General features: G+C 35.5%; 1 protein-coding gene across 13 annotated transcripts; it reads left to right on the top strand.

Annotated features, from left to right (window-relative positions):
- Nucleotides 1–444: 444 nt before the first annotated feature.
- On the top strand, nt 445–17,090 carry LOC129577044 (uncharacterized). 13 transcript variants are annotated; one of them, XM_055463443.1, is made up of 8 exons: nt 445–581; nt 928–1,265; nt 11,607–12,201; nt 12,354–12,431; nt 13,688–13,981; nt 14,087–14,270; nt 14,347–14,650; nt 14,907–17,090. In XM_055463443.1, exons 3-8 carry the CDS (start codon nt 11,802–11,804, stop codon nt 16,146–16,148), a joined length of 2,502 nt encoding a protein of 833 aa, XP_055319418.1. In that variant the 5' UTR covers nt 445–581; nt 928–1,265; nt 11,607–11,801; the 3' UTR covers nt 16,149–17,090. The 13 variants fall into 13 exon arrangements, with proteins under 13 accessions (XP_055319418.1, XP_055319429.1, XP_055319423.1 ...); XM_055463454.1 differs by lacking the exon at nt 12,354–12,431; XM_055463448.1 differs by lacking the exon at nt 928–1,265 and having other exon boundaries at nt 457–581.
- Nucleotides 17,091–17,216: the final 126 nt, after the last annotated feature.

The following is a 17,216-nucleotide window of genomic DNA, read 5'->3' on the forward strand; positions in this document are numbered from 1 at the left end:
TGAAACGGTCGATATTCCACGGAAACGGACTCACAACGTGGTTCGCGTTATGCTAAGTGGTTGTTTTCTGTTTCTAAGCGCGTTCATCAAACGTGCCTATTTTCGCAGCAATTCATGGCCTAATGAATGTTTTGAATGGCAGTTGTCGTTTTGGCCAAATGGGAAACAATTGGCGGTGGTGTTGAGTGCGCATGTGCCTGTTTGCTGCATATTGAGCTTGTGTGCGATGAATGAAAATTTCCCCAATTTGAATAGTTTTGGTTGAGAGGCGTTTGTGTGTGCGAGAGGTGCGCATACACACAGATATACATTGTTGCTGCCATTACTGCTGCTGCTGGTGGTGGTAGTGGTGGTGTTTGTGCAAATAACAAAAAAAAAACACTCTATTCGTTGTGACGTGAAGCATTTGTGTGCTTGTAATCATTTTTATTCATTTTGCACATCATTCGGTGTTGAGCTGCTTTGCTTCACTCTTTGCTGGGCTGCAATTCACTTGTGTTATTCGTGTGTGATTTTCTTCTTGTGTTCTTTTTTTTCTTCTTTCTCTTGCCTGTATCTCACGGGCTCGTGCCATGTGCAATGTGAGTGCTCTTTTTTTTATACCTTGTCTACACATAAAATCGAAGGCGCATTTTGTCGAAATAATTTATGGACGGTGTTGCGCTAGCAATTTGTTGTTTTTTTGTGTGTTTTTCATTTTTCGGCTCTTAGATCAGTTTATTGTTTGATGTATAGCGTGCATGTAGTTTTTCGTGTTTATGCGCGCATTGTACACAATTTTGTGTCAAAAATTGTTCCCATTCATGAAAAGAATTTGATTTTGCAAATATTTAACTGGTGATTTGTTGTGTGTTTGATGTTCCCTTTCATTTTTTTCTTCTTCTCTATCTTGCGCTTGATTTTGGCTAACATTGTCATTCGGTAAAGATGTGTATCGAGAGGTTGCCAAAGTTCCATTTTGGAGTATTGTTTACAAGGCCAAACTGTGATTTATCATCGTATACACTGCGTTTACTTAACAATTGCGCTGAATTGAGAGACAACAGCGGCGACAACGAAGACAGAAAGGAAACATTGCTCAAAGTTTAAATAGAGCACTAAACTCGGGGATACGGATTTTTTTTTGTTCTCCTTTCGCTAGAAACGTACGATTTGTCGCAACATAAACGACCAAAGAAGAAGAAGAAGAAAAATAAAAAAATCAACCATATAAGAAACGACATGATATAAAAATTATAACATCCAAAACACAAACACTTTCCTATGTGAGTATACATTTTTTTTTTTTTGATAAATAGACATATATCTGTATATACGTTGTTCGGTTTGTATTCCCATTGCTTTGCTGTTCTTTTCCGAATCAGTTTATTCGGGCTCTGGTGAATCGACATTCATGGTATACATTTTTATATCATTTGCCGTTTCGCTCTTCTTTTTTTTTCAATGTTTGGTTGCGTGAAGATGATAATACATTGTTCCCAGTGAATATATCCGCTGTGGTCATGGCGACACAAGTGTACTGCATTTGTTTCTTTCGTTGTCAAATATAACTGAAAAAACGGAGCACGAATTTATTTTTTGCTCGCAATTCCATTATTAACTCGGGAGTCATTAGTACGCGTGATATTCTCTGCGGCCGATGAGCCGATGACAACGAGTAGGCACACACTAAACATTCATTAATTTTATCATGATAATTTTACCTTTTTGTTCATATTTATAGTTTGATTAATATATATGTATTACAATACAGATAATTAGCTTCAATTTGATTTCGTGTCACGAAGTTTAGTTCGTTCGGTGTGTGTGTGTGTGTGTGTTTTTGTTATGTTGTTCGGTTTTCGAATCGGGATATAACTTGATTTCAATATAACTAAAATGCGAGATCCAATTATGATATTAATCAGTGCGGCTAATAAATGAACATGGGCGTAAAATAGTTGGTTCTCTCTTTCATGCGTCCGAGTGTAGTGTGCGTTTTTTTTTTTTTAATTGTGTCGATGGAATGGCATCGTTATCGTTTTGTTGTTAACAAGTTTTTGTTGTGTTTTTATTTTTCGTTTCCCATCGGAGTTGAAATGTCAATGGAGTCGCTAAATATCGAAAACATAAAATAGAACAACAACAATAACAATGAAAAAATGCGGGAGTGCGATGCAATCATTTTCATCGAATACACAGCCTATAATTATGATGTTATGCTTTTTATTGAATTGGTTATCATTTCTCCAAATAAATTCGATTTTTCACAGTCGAACCGTTCAGCTAAATGTGAATCTCTATTTTTCTAGTGTATTCGGCGCACGCTGGAATATGTGTGCAAACAAAGTGAGAGTGATAAATACTATTTGCTAATGCGGCCTATCGCGTTGCTTTCGAAAAAGCATTTCGAGTACAGCACATTGTTGTTGTAATCGCGTAAGGCAGAGCGAAGCGGTGGAATGAGGGAGAGAAAGAGAGAGAGAGAGAGAGAACGGGTGCGAAAAAAACACATGTGCATAATTTGAATGAAAATTTTAATTTTCGCCATTACAAACATTTAATGCTCTACAATTGAGAATATATGCTAAATTGCAATGAATGTGTTTACTACTGCAGTCGGCCGCTTCGTTGTCGTCATAAACTAGATCGGTGGACTCTTCTCTCTCTCGCGCGCTCTCTCGCTCTATGCACTGTTATGCAACTATTTAACATACAGAAAATAAATAGATAGACTCTCTCTCTTTCGGCTATGCTTCGTATGCTCGTTGCTATTCTTTGGCTGGTTCGGGTCATAAATTACATTTTTTTTTGACTGCATGCCAAACACCAGAAATATAATTTCGAGAATTATTGTGGATGTGTGAATTAGCGCTGGCTTAACACACGCAATATGACTTTTTAATCGGGTCGAACATGCATCAAAATCATCATCATCATCATCGTCGTCGCCGTCGTTGTCGTCAGCAGCAAAGGAAGCGACAACGATTTCAAGCGATTTCATCTTGTTCAATTCAACATTTGATGTCTGTGTGTACTTTTGGTGGGATGTTTTTTCTTCATCCTCTTTGATTTATCTTTTTTTGCTTTTCATTTGTTTTTGTGTGAAAAAAAAAAAATTTAGGTGATTTGAAAATGTGTTAATTACATGGGCAAATGCTGGAAAATGCGGCAAATTTCACTTTGGCAAATCGCTCAAACACAACACAACACACACACACTCTCTGTGCAATTGCTCTTTTAAGTGAGCATCACCGAGTGACATAAGATGCTTATTAGACGCTCTGAATCTGCCGCAAATGTTACATAATGTTGTGTTTCATTAGAGCAGCCCGAGAGTATGTCGCTTTGTTTTTGTATATTTGACACAGTGGCAATTGCAACGGCGCGATTCCGTGTGGAGTGTCATCACTTTGACGAAACTGTATTTTTGATTTTAATTCAAGCATCTTTTACTACATTATTATTATTTCAATTCGAGCTACTTAACAGTGAGCTGCTATCGCTCACTTTTTATTTCTCTCGTCTATAACATAAAGGCAACAATTGTTTGGCTTATGTTAACGCGAACAAGCGCTAGTATACAAGCGCGGTTTGTTCCCGCATAACATTGAATGATCATGCAAAGTAGTGCAATTTGTTGTTGTAGCTGCTTTTAATCAATTCCGTTGCGCGCGCTTTTTTTCGTCTCTTTCATTCAGCAGATTCATTTGCGTTGTTTTGATGTGAGAATTTTCTTCTCTTACTCAATGGTGGCAACTTGAACAATGCACTCGAATATGCTCATGTCTCGAAATCACTAGCGTTCACAACAAAAAACCAAAATCTATTGAATAATTGATGCTTAAAGTATATGAAAAATATAACATAGCATACAAGCAGTTGGTTGCTTTTGACTGGATTTGGAATTTATTGATTATTGTATTGTGCCGTCGACGTCGCCGTCATTGCTGTCGTCGTTCACAAAGCCAAACTTCAAAAATTCTATTGTACATTGTTTGGAGGGGCTGTGTATTTTGTTTTTTATTTCAATTTATGAGCATTTATAATGACCCCCGTATGTATATCTATAAGCTGCTCTGCACAAGAAAAGCATACACCTGTGATAATTCACATGGTGACGAGCGCGCGCCAGAGTCAGTGTTTTCCCCGTTTTGTGGCCGAAATTTTCGATCAGTTTGGTTGGTTACGTCGACTTGTTTGGTGTCGTTTGTATAAACAAACGCTCTCGCTCCCGATTCCCGGTGTACGGTTGTTTACTTCGCACAGGTACACTCAACCCACCAGCCGCATATACAGTAATAACGGTAACTAGCGTAAGATTGATTTGATATTTATAAAATGAAGCGTGTTGTTTTTTTTTTATTAGAGCCGAACCAATTTCGAAGAGGATTTTTTTCCTTTGAAAATCAGACGAATGGCAAAAATCTCAAATCTGTTGGTTCAAATTCTGGAATGTTGAAATGAAATAGAAGTAAAAACAACAAGTAAACATTTTTTTGTTTATGATGATTGTAAAATATTCATAATGCCGTGAAAAATTGAGCTTGAAACAAGTCAATTTGTCTTACTTCGTGAATGTCAATCGTTGAATGTCAGAAGTGCATTTGATCATGTGTAAAATTGCCATAAAATGGTTTGCTGTTTATTTTTCACTTGTGTGTTTATCAAAGCTTAATGGTTGTTTGCTGTGATTTTTGAGTGAGTTGTGTACACCGGACAATGTCTGCAAGGTTGTCGTTTGTTCAAGAGCACAAACACACACACATACACACACCTGAAGAAAATCGTTTATGTATCGGAAGTGTGAGCCAAAGTGGTTCTTTTTTTCTTCTCTCCCTTTGTGCATTTCCAGCAAATTTCCGTCGAGATACGGACGCTTTTTCTTTCCCTCAGTTGTGGTACGAGTAGAAAAAAAAATAAATAGCAATATACCCAGTGTACAAAAGGGTTGGAAAATTTTTACGTTGCACGCGATGCATTATCGTTTTTGAAGCATATACCGTACATATTTGGCGATGTGAGATCGACGTCATCACCGTACCGTACCCATTGCGTTCAATTAATCTAATTGATGTTTGGGAAAATTGCGTCAGACTCATCGCAGCAATTTTTCTGGGTTTGGTCGCTGAAAAAAAATGCTCGGCTTCAGAATTGTTCAACTTGGCATATATGACAGTGTGGCGTTCAACTACGTGTACATTTTCTCACTTTGAAGCTTGAACTAAAGCTTCAGTTTTTTTTTTGGTTTTGTTTTATTCTTCATACATAGTGTATGTCATGCGAATGCAAATAGAAAATATCAAGCTCATTGCGCTCAAAAATTGATTACATCGAGCTAATAAATCCGGTTGGTGAATGGTTCAGTAGTAAAATCACACTGTTAGTGTGAAAGGTCAACGGGATTTTTCCTCGTATAAAAAAATTCATTCTGAAACACAGCCCGAAATCATTTACTCGATTCGAAAAATGAATGGAACCCGGATTGAGAAGGTCCTCTAATTAAGCAATCGACATTCAAACACTATTATGGTAACTGATGAATGTGTGGCGCAATAAATTTCAATGGAAGCTTCAATTTTGTTGCCGTGATCGATGCATCCATTTCACATTGTATGTATATAATTAAATGGTTCCCTTGATTGAGGTAGCAACAGATTGATATAATTAATGGACTACACTCATCTTTTAATTAAATTTACCAAATCATTTGCCAGTGTCATCGTTGAAACATTGAACGTTAAAACAAAAACAATGTATATACGCAATAACGAAGACAAAAAAAACTCGGTTGAAAACAAAAAACTATTATCTATAATCATGTTAATGACAAAACCTCCATTCATAAACCACTCAATGCAAAGCCAAAGAGGCAATTTACACTGAGGAATACTTTGAGCAGCGCAGTTAGCCTTGAAGCGAAACCGATTACCCGTTTTTTTTTCTCTCTATTTTTCTCAAATACACACTTCTTCACTTATAAGCAAAAAAACGTCGATAGATATTTCTTTCGATAGGAAATACGTTGTTTTGACAAGGATTCAATCGAAACGAATGGTCAACCAGAGGCGGTCATTCGTTTTGAACGAATTAAGCATGACCCACAGTAGTAATAATATTGGGAAAAAAAATCTGACTCTGTAAACAAATCGATTAAATTCAATGTTAACGTTTTCAAAATAATTTCGTATCTCCAGGCTTTTAAAAATTGAGGAAAAAATTCCAAAATATTTGTCATTCCAAATAAAATTGGCCCAAGCAAACCAATTGAAAAAAGTGATTGGACCAAATTCTCAATATATTGTCTGTAATTAGAAAAGAAAGAGAAAAAAAATCAATTTAAATGGAATAAATAGAGTTCCAATATCGTATCTAATTGTTTAATGCTATGCTAAACCGATATATTTATTATTGAAACTTGGCTATTTTCAACTAGAATTTGCTGACTTGTTGCGCACACACCTCATCGAATCGATGAAAAACGTTGAAATAAAATTCATATACACCAGCCAAAGTGTTCAATTATACAATTGAAGTTCCGCGAGCACGCATTGAATAAGCGAAGCTTTATCGTTGTGTTGTTATTTTATTTTTTTGGCTTTTTTGGAGGGAATGATATTTCAATTTTAACGATCGTTTCCTACGATTTTGATACGCTTTACGTCGGAATGTGCGATTACAGGGCAAGCACACGAAAAAAAAAACGAAAGCGATTCGGTTTCATCACGAGCGTTGCCGACGAATTGTGTCGGAAAAACGAAACCATAGCTTTGAGCATATACATCAACCACCTTATAGCTGTGCCGCTTCTATTGTATAGTCCTTATTAAGCATAGTTTCTCGGTTTGAGTTGGTGTCTCAGCCTTGTGTGTTTTTTTATTTATTCATTTGAATCGCAAACGTTGAGCGAACAAGTTCATCATTGTGCCGTCACATTGTCATTCCGTTTGTATTGAGAGATTCGTGATTTCAGTGGTTGTATAAACAATCAAGTGCTAAACATTATTCAGCTACCGTGTCTATCTGGCTTGAATTCAGTGAATTTTTCAGTTGATGCAGTTGGATTTGTTTTTTTTATCTGGAATCAATTAAATGGTTTGTGATATTTTTCGTTCTGAAGCGAATCGATTTCTGTGAAAGTGAAACGTATTTTTGTTTTATTATAGAGCACAATTCAGCAAACACGAGCAAATGGGCGCGCGCGTATTTTTCTCCCATTGCACGCCAGCTAAACAAACCAGAATCACGAGCAAGAGATAATTTACTTAATTGCTTGCATTTTCCCTTTTCAACATCCAACCGATTTTCATCATTATTTTGCTTCTTCTTCTTCGTTTTGAACAAATTTTCAAGTGCCCGATCCGAAGCGCAAATTCGTGAAAAATTGCTTGTGATTTGATTTTTGCGGATGCAAATATGTGAATATCGTGTCGAAATTAAACGAACGGTGCATCAAACAAATCTATTTATGAATTCCGTTTGGTCACGATTTGTCTGTGCACATGAGTTAAGTGAAGAAGAAGAAGAGAAAAAAGCATCAAGCTCACAGCTCTTTGGTTCAATCAATCGTATGCGGTGTGGTCATTGAATGCTCAGCTGTGCATTATATCATCTTTTATAGAAGGCAAAAAAAACAACAAGCGAAACGAATCTGTTGTTGTTTTCTATAATTACATCAAAAGTGTGACTCAAATTTTAATTCTAAGCGACACAAATTTGTGTGTTGCTCATGTCATTTTCATAGAATTAATCGACACCTTTTGTGACTTGGGTCAAATCGGAGCCGATCACTTGACATTAGCAAGCTTAAGATTTAAGTAAACAACTTTTGGTTTTTTTGTTGTCGCTGTGTGTGTGTGTTTTGTGTTAAAATTCTTTATGATTGTCACGTCTACCGCATAAAATGTGCTAAAGACGCCGACCTTGCTGATGTGCTAATAGCTTACCAATCGCTTGGCCCACATCACAGTTTCACTCGGTTTGATAAAATGCAATTGATGCAATTCACGCTCCGACTAATCTATTTGCCAAACATATAGATACGCTCTTGAGAGACGTTGAAGAAAAAAAGTTGTGTAAAGGAAGATTTGCAATCCATTGTTAGAGAGATGTTTGTTGGAAATGAAAGCAAAACTTGTATTCAAATGCGACTTTGTTCCACATAAGATGTACATTTTGGTTTGAGCCGTCCATTTTTTCTAGTTCTTTCTTGCAAACAAACATCTGCTTTTTTCCTTTGGAAAATGGAAAAATAGTGGGTTTTTCTCTCATGATTTTTCATAGAACGTCAACAAATGACTTTTACTACCATTGTGCTACCATTTGGGAATGGTTTCAAATGTATTATTCAACTATCGAATGGCTACCGGATTAAAAAGTTTTTCTTTTTTACAAAGTGAATGAACGAATTAATGAACGAAAAAAAAGTACGAATGATAAAATTGTGGACTTGATAAGCTTGGAATAAATTCGATGTGAGCATTGTGAATTGCGAGTGCAGGTTTACATGAGTCGGTGCTCATGTTCTCTTCATTATTTAATAAAAAAAACTGAAAATGCTAGAGTTGAACAAGTTCTTACTTCATGTCATAATTTTATCCCACTATATTTGAAAAAAAAAACTATTTCCCCGGTATTTGACAGCATTTCCATTCGATGGTGAAACAATTGTGATGGATTATTCCATCAACCGGGTTAAAAATTACATATATTTTAATATGATAGTAGACATTTCAGTTCTGTGTGGATCAATTTTTACTTCTATTTTCAATGAGGACGTTCATCGGTCAGTGATAAACCTCGTTGCGTGTGTAAGTGTCAAAGAAATAGAAAAAACAATTTTTAGTAATACACGAAGTGTAGGAATGTAAAATAAAGACTAAAATGGTTTATTCAACTTCAATAATCTAGGGGAATTTCTCACATAATGTGTGACATACGTGTGCAACGGCTTATTTTGGCCAGGCGCACACTACTGCATACGAATGCATATATGCAGGTGTGCGCCTAGTCAACTTTCCATACATTTCATTTTACATAGCAACTTAACCACTACAAATTAAAATCTGTGACACGCGTGTCAATTTGGTTGTTTTTCCCCAGATTAGAGAAAAAACCATACACGAATGAAGATAGATTTATCGTGATAAACACTGAAAATAACTGATAAATATACTAATGCCCGACTAGTTATTGTGTTTTCCACAAAAAATGTCATGTTTACACTTTTTGAATAAACATCATCATTTTTGGATTAATAATTAATAATATTTTGCTAGTTTCTTCACTAATCATAAGATTATTTTCATTGATGTGATCATCGACGTGACCGAACAATATAAACGGTTTCGTTAGTAGCCTCGAGGCCAAACAATACAAAAAAGAAACAGAAACAATTTAGTGGTTATGCAAAAAGGCGCCAACATTTCAACCGGAAACATTTGAAAGAACTTCCGCAAGATAAAACTATGTCAAATGATCAAGTCTATGATTCGATTAATCAAAAAAATTTGTAGGCTTTTGACTTTTTGATACGACTGCCACGGATTCATATTTGCAAACAGAACAAGTGATAGCGATGATTTATCACAAATGCGTATGAATTTTGTTGTATCCGTTATACTTAAAAAAAATGTCAAAGGAAATACGCATATATATGCGTAGCTAGTTAGGATTGTAATGGCTCATCAAATATTATATTTTCTATATGATGAGTATATTTTTGCATACTAATGCTATTATATCACAAAGCAATGGAGGAGAAAAACATTCCAACGCTGTCATTAGATTACTTTTGATATGAAAAGAAGCTATTTGCATCAAGCAAATGACATCAACACGGATGAAATATCATCTTCAAATGATTAAACATACACATTCCGCATGCGTTTATAGTTGAAGTCCATCACTACGAAAACGTAAATATGGCACAATTTGCAAGAAAAACGATGCACAGCATACGAGATGCTAATGGAATTAAATGTGTTTGCGACAAAACGCAGCAGCATATTCATATTTCACAAAATAAAAATCATATTGAATGCAAGACTCCGACTTTCTTTCTTTATCTTTCTCTTTGTCTCTTTCTCTCTATCACCTATCACTATGGCATTCGTGAAATGGATGAATAATGAACGAAAAACATATCAATGTGTATGCAGGTTCAATTACAACAGACAATTGTTGAAATACCAGATAGTGGAGCTATATATATTCATATATAGATTGCATTTGGAAAAATTTGAAATACCAAGCTAAAAAAATGCAAAGAAAACCACTTTTTTCAATGCACTTAAATTAAAAATGCGGATCCAAATATTAGAAATTGCTAGCTTTGATTAACTCAAATCGATTAGAAGTTTTAAAATTTTGAGTAATGGAGTATTCTTTTTGATGATTCCATTTGCGTAAAACCGTATTGTTAAAGTTTTTGGCGGAATTATAAGAATAACGAATTATTATGAACATTGTAGCACTTGACCTGTCCAACAAAAAATTTATTACATTGTAAAAAAATTCGGATCGAGTATACAGTTCAAGTATGTACACAAGAATATCTTATCTCGATATATTTCTTGATAATAAATGTGAAAAACTGTGTTGGCTGACGAAAATACCGGCCCTAGACACTTTCACACTAGTCAGAATTTCACAAGCATGCTTATATTTGCAATGAATTTCAACCATTGATAAATATATTTATCCTAAGGGAATATCACGCTCCTGAATCTTGTGAGATATTTGAGATATTTGAAATAAACATCAATTGTATGACATATTTTCGAATAAATGAATCAGATTTTTGTGGATTTTGGAGATATTTGAGATTTTTTGCATTAAATCCGAATAAATACATTTAAATATCATTCATAATCACAAAAATCCACAATATTCCGCCGTATTCACAAATATCCACCATATTTCATACGACAGATTCTTAGAGATAAATTGGATTTTTTTTGAAATATTTGAAATAATTCAAGCGTGATATTCCCCTAGTATTTATCAGTACAATGAATCATCCACATACACACACACACACAGGTTTATACCGTTACGAATTTATTGTGTCGCAATTAATGGGAATTTCCGAAATCGGCCATTCATTATGTCTATTGAAGTGCAGCGAAATAGCTGGTGTGTGTAGTACAGGCATAATTTATTATTCCACCCCTTTCGATTCGAGTAATAAATTGTGCAAACATTGTGTTTATCTTTTTCTCCCTCTCTGAGCTAAGCGCCGATAAGGAGACACTGCACTCAATTAAGTTTTATTGCAGAGTAAATTACAAGCATATTGTATTTTGCATTCTGCATTCATTTATTGTGTCATCGTCGTCGTCGTCGTCGTCGCCGTCGTCATTGTCGCTGTGTGGAATGGATGTTTGTCGCCATTGTGACGCTACCGAAGCAATTTCTCTGCTGAAATAATGCTTCTATTTCAAACTGTATACCGTAATTTGTGGGCATTAATGTTTCTATATGATCATCCTCCATAAAATTGTGCAAACAACAACAACAATGCCATTAGCTTATAAAATAGAATCAACCATATGGAATTGAGGAATTGTGGAAGAAAAGTGTGTTAATTTGATTTGTTTCCCATTTTGTTTCTATTTTCATTTCAGTGTGATAACGGCAAAATAATGTGTGACATGGTCATCATCTTTCGGTTCGAAAAATGAACAAAGCCAATCAAACGTCGCTATCGAAATACTACAAATAGGGCTGTCGAATAAAAACCAGAAGAAAAAAAAAACCAAATTAGGCGAAAAATCGAAACAACAAACGCAGAAGAAGTAGAACAGAAATGATCCGGAAAGATGAGTCTTACGAGCATAGTGCATAGTGATAGCGAGAATGATGATGCCAACGATGAGAGTGCCACTAAGCCATTGCTGTTGCAATCGACATCGCCCAAAAAATGCTCAACAACAACAACACCAGCAACAACAATAAAGCTGCCAAATTCGGTCAACATCCAGCAAACAAACAGCGACAATGAGAATCGTGTACTATCCAAATTCGCTACGAAACTCAATCGCATCGAATATCGTCGGTCGCATCGTGACAAATGGAGTCGTATCAATATTGGCATTTTAACCATTTCCATTCTCAGTGTGGTGTACTTTTGTGTGTCAATGAATTTAAACGTTGATAAACCGTCGCCACAAATCATTGTCGATGTGCCACCTGTGGACACCAATTTACTCGGACCAAAAGGTACAATACACTGCACTTGTTTCGACTCTCTTTTTTTTCTCGCCCCGTTAGCAATTCGTTTAGCCATTTTAGCCACAAATCTGCTCATCTATTGCGTATTAGATCTATTGGAATGATGTCATTTTATGGATTGATTTATCGTTTTATCATAGATTCATTTGCTTTGATAGGCATTGTTTATGAGTCATTGCGGCCAACGCAACATCACATTATCAACTCGTTTCAAATGGGTAATTCGTGTAAAATTGTTCGATTCATGTGGCTGGTTATCATTTGCTTATGCATTGTGTATTCAAATGTTTCCCGATAAAAGTTCATTTCCAAAAAATGCATGTAGCTTCTTTAATAATTTTTCCGCGTATTAAAACGGTCATTTACCACCGATCTAATGGAGCGTCATTCGATATCCAAAATTGATATGTTAGCACCTAATTAATGTGCCGGTCATTAACATGTAATATCAAAGCGCCGCACTTAAAATGAACAAATTTCATTTAGAAGATAATTACACGATGTGTGTACCGAATTTGCTTGCTTGAGTGTTCGTTCGTTTTTTTTTTATTCTGTTGTTCCTTCTTCCCAAATTACATATCATTTAGACCGGTATATTGTTCCAATATGTTCAGCAATTAAATTTCATGATCTACTTACTATATGTTCTCATTGGACTCTCTCACCTTGTCATCGTTCATATACATATTCACATATATCGCATGGTTGTATCTCATGCGTGTGGTAAATAATTCACCATATCGATACAATGTGCTGTTGCTGCTGCTGCTGCTGCTGCCTGTTCAAATCATAGCATATTGAGCAAATAAATTATGCATTGAACATGCAATGCGACACATAGAGATCAATATATTGGATCATAGCAAATGGGAATATATGGAGCTATTTCAATCGAAAAATCGACAAGACAAAATTGAAGAAGAGCTCAAGAGTTTGATTGCACGACAACAAAAAACATACACACACGCGCGCGCACACAATCATAAAACCCAATTCCATTAGACTATACCTCAATTCATGATTTTTTGACCCACTTACTGTGGACTCAAGATTTCAAAGCCGTTTCGGATATCCTTTTGTTTTGAAAGTAGATTAAATTGACTATGTATGAACAATAGCGACAAATTTTAACAAAATATGCTGGCTTTGGTTAATGGCTTCGCTTTCAAAGATTTCATGGCATTTTAGTATTTTGGTACATTTTTTCTCTCTGTTGTAATCATGTTCTGCGAAATCAGAGACAATATCATTCAAAAACCCATTTGCAAATCATACTATCTCAACTGCAAGATCTGATTGATTGTGCATCCACTTCATTCAAATTGTCGCTATTGTTCTTCGTTGAATTTTATTTGATTGATTAGAAATAAATTGGTGGATTTGTTGAAAAGTAGTTAAGAAACTTTGAAAATAACAAAGAAAACAAAAATCAGATTTCAACATCAAAATTGATGAGCCAAATTTAAAAACACAGTTTCCGCTGATGATTTACACCAAAATGTGATACCGTTTATTGTTTCAACAAAAACGCGTGAATTACATTCGCAAACGAACATATCAATGCATTATTCTCCAATACGATTCAACGCGTCATCATTATCATCACCATCGTCGTCGTCGTCTTCATCGTCATCATCATCGCCGTTGACTGTATCATCCCCACCGCTCAATCAAACAGTTAGGGATGGATTTTTAGTATTTTCGCCAAGTTGTCAAATACCAAACACGAATCCACTGGCTGCCGATGTCATGAAGCTTTTTCGAAGAGGTAAAAACCACACTTAATCACATCACTTCAACGATTTTCGATGAATTTCCAAGCACAACAACGACAATAAATGCGGATTTATGTACCTATTGTTATGCTTTTCAGAGAAATATGAAGCGTGTTCAATAACAGAAGCCGTAACTCGCATCGAAATGAATTGGACTACTTCAGAGGCGATGCTAATTTATGATTTTAAACCAAAATGGTATTCATCATTTGTGAAATCGACATGCTGTTACAGCGAAATCACACGGGCTGGAAGCGGGAAGAAAGCCGATGAGCAATTCAAGTAGGCCTCAAATTGCGTTGATTTCTTATTCGTGGAACAAATATTCAAATTTTTTTTTTCTGGTCACAAATTTTAGACTTTCAACGTGCAAAAAATTCACATCATCATTTGTACTACCGGCCAATATTGAGTTTATTTTTGTCAAATGTGAATCGATGGGCAAAACGGTTTACAAAAATACGCACGCAATCATACGTGATCGGCCGAAAATTCGTCAACGTCTCAACGAATTCAAAGAGAAGTCCAAGAACAATCGACCGTTGAGTGTGCTTATGCTGTCGATAGACAGTGTGTCACGATTGAATTTAATTCGGGCAATGCCAAAAACCGCACAGCATCTCTATGACAGCGGTTGGTTTGAACTGCAAGGATACAACAAGGTAAGTTCTCACTTGAATTCAACGGTTTTTGACGGTTATTTTTTTTTGCGTTGCCGATTTTTTCAATCAATTATGCGGAGAAAAGTTGCATTTTAACGAGGGAGAGAGAGATATTGAGTTGAATGAAAAAAGTTAGTTTGAATGTTTCGATTAAATTAAGTTCATTTTTAATTTTTCTTCATCGAAGAGAAAAAAATGTTTGGAAAATGTGAAGAGAAGAAAAAAAAACTTTTGTTATACCCTATTTAAATTGTAGATTGATGACAACACCTTTCCAAATCTGATGGCCATTCTAACGGGATTCAATCGTACATTGGCGTACGGTGAATGTGAGCCGGTTCAAGTTGGCAAACTAGATGCATGTCCGTTCATCTGGAAGGATTTCCGCGAGAGTGGCTATGTGACGTCATACGGTGAAGACGAAGCTTCGATCAGTTCGTTCAATTATAACAAACGTGGATTTGTAAAACCACCTACGGATTACTACTTACGTCCATATATGCTTGCGGCGGAAAAGCATTTACCCATTAAGAAAAAGCATTCGTTGACCTTTTGTTTGGGCAATAAACATTCGGCCGATCACATTTACGATTTTGCGATGGATTTTTCGACGCATTACAAAAATGATGCATCGTTTGGTCTGTATTGGACGAACACATTTAGCCATAATGATATTAGTGATCCATCGTCGATGGATAATAAAATGCGCAGTTATTTGGATACGATGGAAATGCGAGGCATTCTCAACGAATCGATGGTTGTTTTCTTCAGTGATCATGGGCTTCGTTTTGGTCCGATTCGTCACCTAATCACTGGATGGCTTGAAGAACGTTTGCCATTCATTTTCATTTGGTTGCCCGAATGGTTTCGCAACGAACATCCCGAAATTGTGCATGCGCTAAAAATCAATCGCAATCGTTTGACCAATCCATATGATTTGCATATGACACTAAAACACGTGCTACAACTATCGAATCCGGAACAAGTGTATGCACCGGCAATCAGTTGCCTGAATTGCCAAAGTTTATTCACCGAAATTCCATGGAATCGTTCGTGCGAAGAGACCTCAATCGCTGCTCATTGGTGTACGTGCGCACCGTACCGATGGCACGATAAAAATGATAAAATTGTCAAAAATGCTGTGAAATTCGTATTAGATGGTATAAATCGAAATCTCAAAAATTACACTCATGATGATCGTAAGCATCCGCTGTGTGCCGAATTGAAAGTTAAAAAAGTGTCGGATGTACGCAAAGCCGAGTATCGCGATGGAGGCGATCATTACGATGATTATTTGCTTAAGTTTGAGGTGTCACCGAGTGATGGTTGGTTTGAATCGACCGTTCGTCATCGTCCCGAAATCCATGAATTCGAACTGACCGGTTCGGTAAGCCGATTAGACAGCTACGGTAGCCAAGGTAATTGCATTAAAATTGATTACCTCCGTAAATATTGCTATTGCACCGGCAGCAGCAACCCAAAAAATCGAAAAGGTTAATAACCAACTACAATTTTGAATAGAAAAAAAAAAACAAACAGAAAAAAAACTAAATTCCTTTTTGTGCGATTCCAAATCGAACATAAACTGTAGAAAAGTCAAATGAAGCTGTTAACAATTTTTTTTTTCTCAACCTAAAAACAAAACAACAAACAAAAATAAAAGAAAAAAAAAACAACTTTTACAATAACTAAATGGATCGTAAATAATCGAAAAGTCCATTGGCCAGTCGAACTATGACAAATTCCTAGACTCTATTATACAATATTATATATACTATTATATTATATATCCGATTGAAACTTGTATTTTCTAGACAGAGAACGAGAACGTAATATTAAAACCATTGATAGTAAAACAAAAACAAAACATGAGTAAATACAAACGCCAATATTTTATTAAATGTGTTAACAAAAACTGAAGATAGAGGGGGCACAGGCACACACACCGTGCTTAAAAGATAAACTGTAGATTTAGGGTGATGCGATAGCAGCGCGCTGTAGAGTAAAATTGTAAAGCAATTCGAGTAAAGAATATAATGTAAACTAATTAACTGACAAATCTGTGACTTTAATATATTTCATTTCAAAAATGCATTGATGTGTGCTAATTGTATAACAAAACAAACAAAAACAAGATGAAACTGTATGTACTGTAGCCAATCAAATTGGTGCGAGAGAAAAAAATTAATAACAAATGAATGAAGCAAATTCTTTTGAATTCACATAATTTTATTTTAGACAAATATTTATCTATCTAAATAATGTGAGACGATGAGCAGTTAGATTTCTGTTTTCAGGAATCTCAAAACGAACTGAAATGTGAATATTTTTTATTTTGTTGTTGTTAATTTCATTTCACCTAAAAATGGATGGATTTGATGATGATAATGATGAACGTTTGAAAAATAAAGAATTGATACAAATGATTTCTGAAACAAAATATAAATATTTGACGCATTTGTTTTCCTCTTTTCTCTTTGAAGTGCAAGAGAAAAAGCAAAGTGCTCCTCTTCAAAAAAATTGTAAGCTATAATTTTTTTTAGGAAATTCAGCGTCCGAGTAAGTG

Source organism: Sitodiplosis mosellana, unplaced genomic scaffold, assembly GCF_009176505.1.
Source record: "Sitodiplosis mosellana isolate CC-2019 unplaced genomic scaffold, AAFC_SMos_1.0 Smas_scaffold_6197, whole genome shotgun sequence".
NCBI classification, from domain to species: domain Eukaryota; kingdom Metazoa; phylum Arthropoda; class Insecta; order Diptera; family Cecidomyiidae; genus Sitodiplosis; species Sitodiplosis mosellana.